Genomic DNA, 2544 nt, shown 5'->3' with positions numbered 1-2544 from the left:
TTTTTTTTTTTTTATTGTTGGGGATTCATTGAGGGTACAAGAAACTAGATTACACTGATTGCATTTGTATAATGGATTTTTTTTAAAAGCTGGGCATAGTGGCTCACACCTGTAATCCTAGCACTCTGGGAGGCTAAGGCAGGTAGATTGTTTGAGCTCATGAGTTCAGACCACCCTGAGCAAAAGCAAGACCCTGTCTCTACTAAAAATAGAAAAACTAAGGCAAGAGGATCACTTGAGCCCAAGAATTGGAAGTTGCTGTGAGCTATGATGCCACAGCACTCTACCCAGGGCTTAAGACGCTGTCTCAAAAAAAGGGCTTAAGACTGTCTCAAAAAAAGCACGTTATTTCTATCATCACTACTCTCACTTATCTAATTTTCTTCCAAAATCTCCTATTCCAGCTTGGCAGTATTCTTTAACCTTTTCAAATAGAGTGGCCTGTTCAGGATCCAGGAAATGCCATCACAAGCACAGAGACGTCATTTCCTTTCATTAAACTGCACTGAAAGTTCATTGCTTCAACTTACCCCTTGAGCACCAAACTGGTGTTCCACGGTTCCCAGCAAAGATTCCAGTGGGTTCCTGTCCGCTATAGAGGAGGGAAAAGTTTAATGTCTAATGTTATATATTACTTGCAGCTATTAAAAAAAGAAAACTTTATCATATTTTAAAGTTTCAATCCAAGCTATGTGCATTAAGGAATCTGCTTATAGGCTGATCAATAAAATCATCCACACTGATTTTGGTGGTGGTGATTTATCCTTTATACTACACTTTTTAGAAAGATCTCTAAAACTAGACATAGTCACTAAAATCAGAGCAGAACAGAGGGAAGAATCTGGACTCAGAATTAGCCAGATCTGGATTCCAGTCTCACCTGGCCATTCACTACCCAGGTGTTCTGGGCCTCAGTTCCCTCCTCTGTCAGACTAGAGTAATAGTGGTGGTGGTGGTGAACAATTAATGCATGCTTACCGCCTACTACAGGCACCGTAATGAAGGTTTACACATTGTAACTCATCTAACTCTCAATAACTCTACAGAATGTCCAGTATCACTTTTCACTGCTGAGGAAAATGAGGCACAGAGGACAGGTAACTTCACAAGGCCATGGAGCTGGCCAGGCTACAACACAGCAACCACGCAGCAGCAACATTCTGGCTTAGAGCCCAAGTTTTGTCCAAATCTTTCATGATTGTTTATACTAAATGACCCATTCCAATGATAAATATTCTCCAATATCCTTATCTATAAAATGGCCAAATCCAACAACTGTTCTTTTTGACACATGAAACGTAAACAAACACACATGAATGGCTTTAATTATAGCTGAAGCCAACTATGGGAAACACCTCCAAAAATGTGTCAGACTAAAAAAAAAAAATGTGTCAGATCAAGGAAATTTTTATAAAAAGGAAGTTAAGATTAGGACTTCTCCATCACATTAACCCTAAGCTTTAGAGAGCCAACAGCTCTCTCTAGACTCAAAAATGAAAGAAAAGAGGAGGAAAAAGGGAAGCAGGAGGGTGATTACCTTTATATCTCTTTTTTTCCTCCTCGGTCAGATGTTCTGTGCGTATTTTGGTTATCACATTCACATTGTTTACAGTGTATACCTTGAGAGATGTGTGCAAAAGAAAACAGTGACACAGGGAATCAAAACCCAGAAAATAAGCATAGCAAGAGCAAGAATTCTAAAGCCGAAAAAAAAAAATCCAGCAAAATAAAAATGAGAAATGGTTAACAATCATTAGGAATCTTTAGAGAAAATATTCAAACTATCAACTTAGAAATGCTTCAGCGGCAGTTACTTTCCGTATTTGACAGTTTTAATACTGAGGAGTTAACAGTGACAGGCTGCATCTTCCCACTTGCTCTTCTTGTGGCTCAACAAATGCAAGCAAATGTCCTGCAATGTACCTTTCCCACCTGGACTTGTAGTGTACTATACCCAAACCTCGATCGTGTACTTTTACTGAGCTCTGGTAATCTTACAGCAATACTAACTTAGATAGCTATCTGCTAGGCAGAAGGAAAAGAAATAAATACAGGATTCTCTAGACTTATGAGATTTAGAGAAAATCAGCAAGTCACTATTTATTATAAAAGGTATTGAGTGCATTGACAAAACATTATGTAACAGCCAGGTAAATGCTCTGCTATCAAGGTCAACTGAGGAGTATGGTGGTCTAGACAATCAAACATAAGAGTTAACAGAGAATACCATATGTGGATCCCCCACCTTCAGAGCCGGGGAAAACACACTCAGCACCAGAATGACTGTTTCTAAACATATCTTGCTGAGCATGGCATAAATTGTCTCTGCTCACTCAGAGGCCACCAGAGGACCCTGCAGCACCTGGCTCCATTGCTGCTAGCCATCAATGCCTGCAGTGCTGTAGGACTAAGGCAAGGACACATCACAGAGCCTTCCAGCTGATAAAATGCCAGATGACTGAATAGACACTTGTCTCCACTATTACCAACTATTTTAAATTTGTTGATGTCATGCAAATTGTACTGCCTACAATTTGCCTGATT

General features: G+C 39.6%; 1 protein-coding gene across 1 annotated transcript in view; it reads right to left on the bottom strand.

The window, feature by feature from the left end:
- The window catches only part of ANKRD13A (ankyrin repeat domain 13A), a 38617-nt gene that overhangs the window by 11706 nt on the left and 24367 nt on the right, over positions 1-2544 (bottom strand). Inside the window, exons 7-8 of the mRNA XM_023513238.1 lie at positions 1538-1619; positions 531-592 (exon numbers count right to left, since the gene is read on the bottom strand). Coding sequence (XP_023369006.1) covers positions 531-592; positions 1538-1619 — 144 coding nt within the window. The remainder of the gene's footprint in view (positions 1-530; positions 593-1537; positions 1620-2544) is intronic.

This window comes from Otolemur garnettii, unplaced genomic scaffold (genome assembly GCF_000181295.1).
Source record: "Otolemur garnettii isolate 467f Iridium unplaced genomic scaffold, OtoGar3 scaffold00038, whole genome shotgun sequence".
NCBI classification, from domain to species: Eukaryota; Metazoa; Chordata; class Mammalia; order Primates; family Galagidae; genus Otolemur; species Otolemur garnettii.
This window is presented reverse-complemented; position numbering and strand designations above follow the sequence as displayed.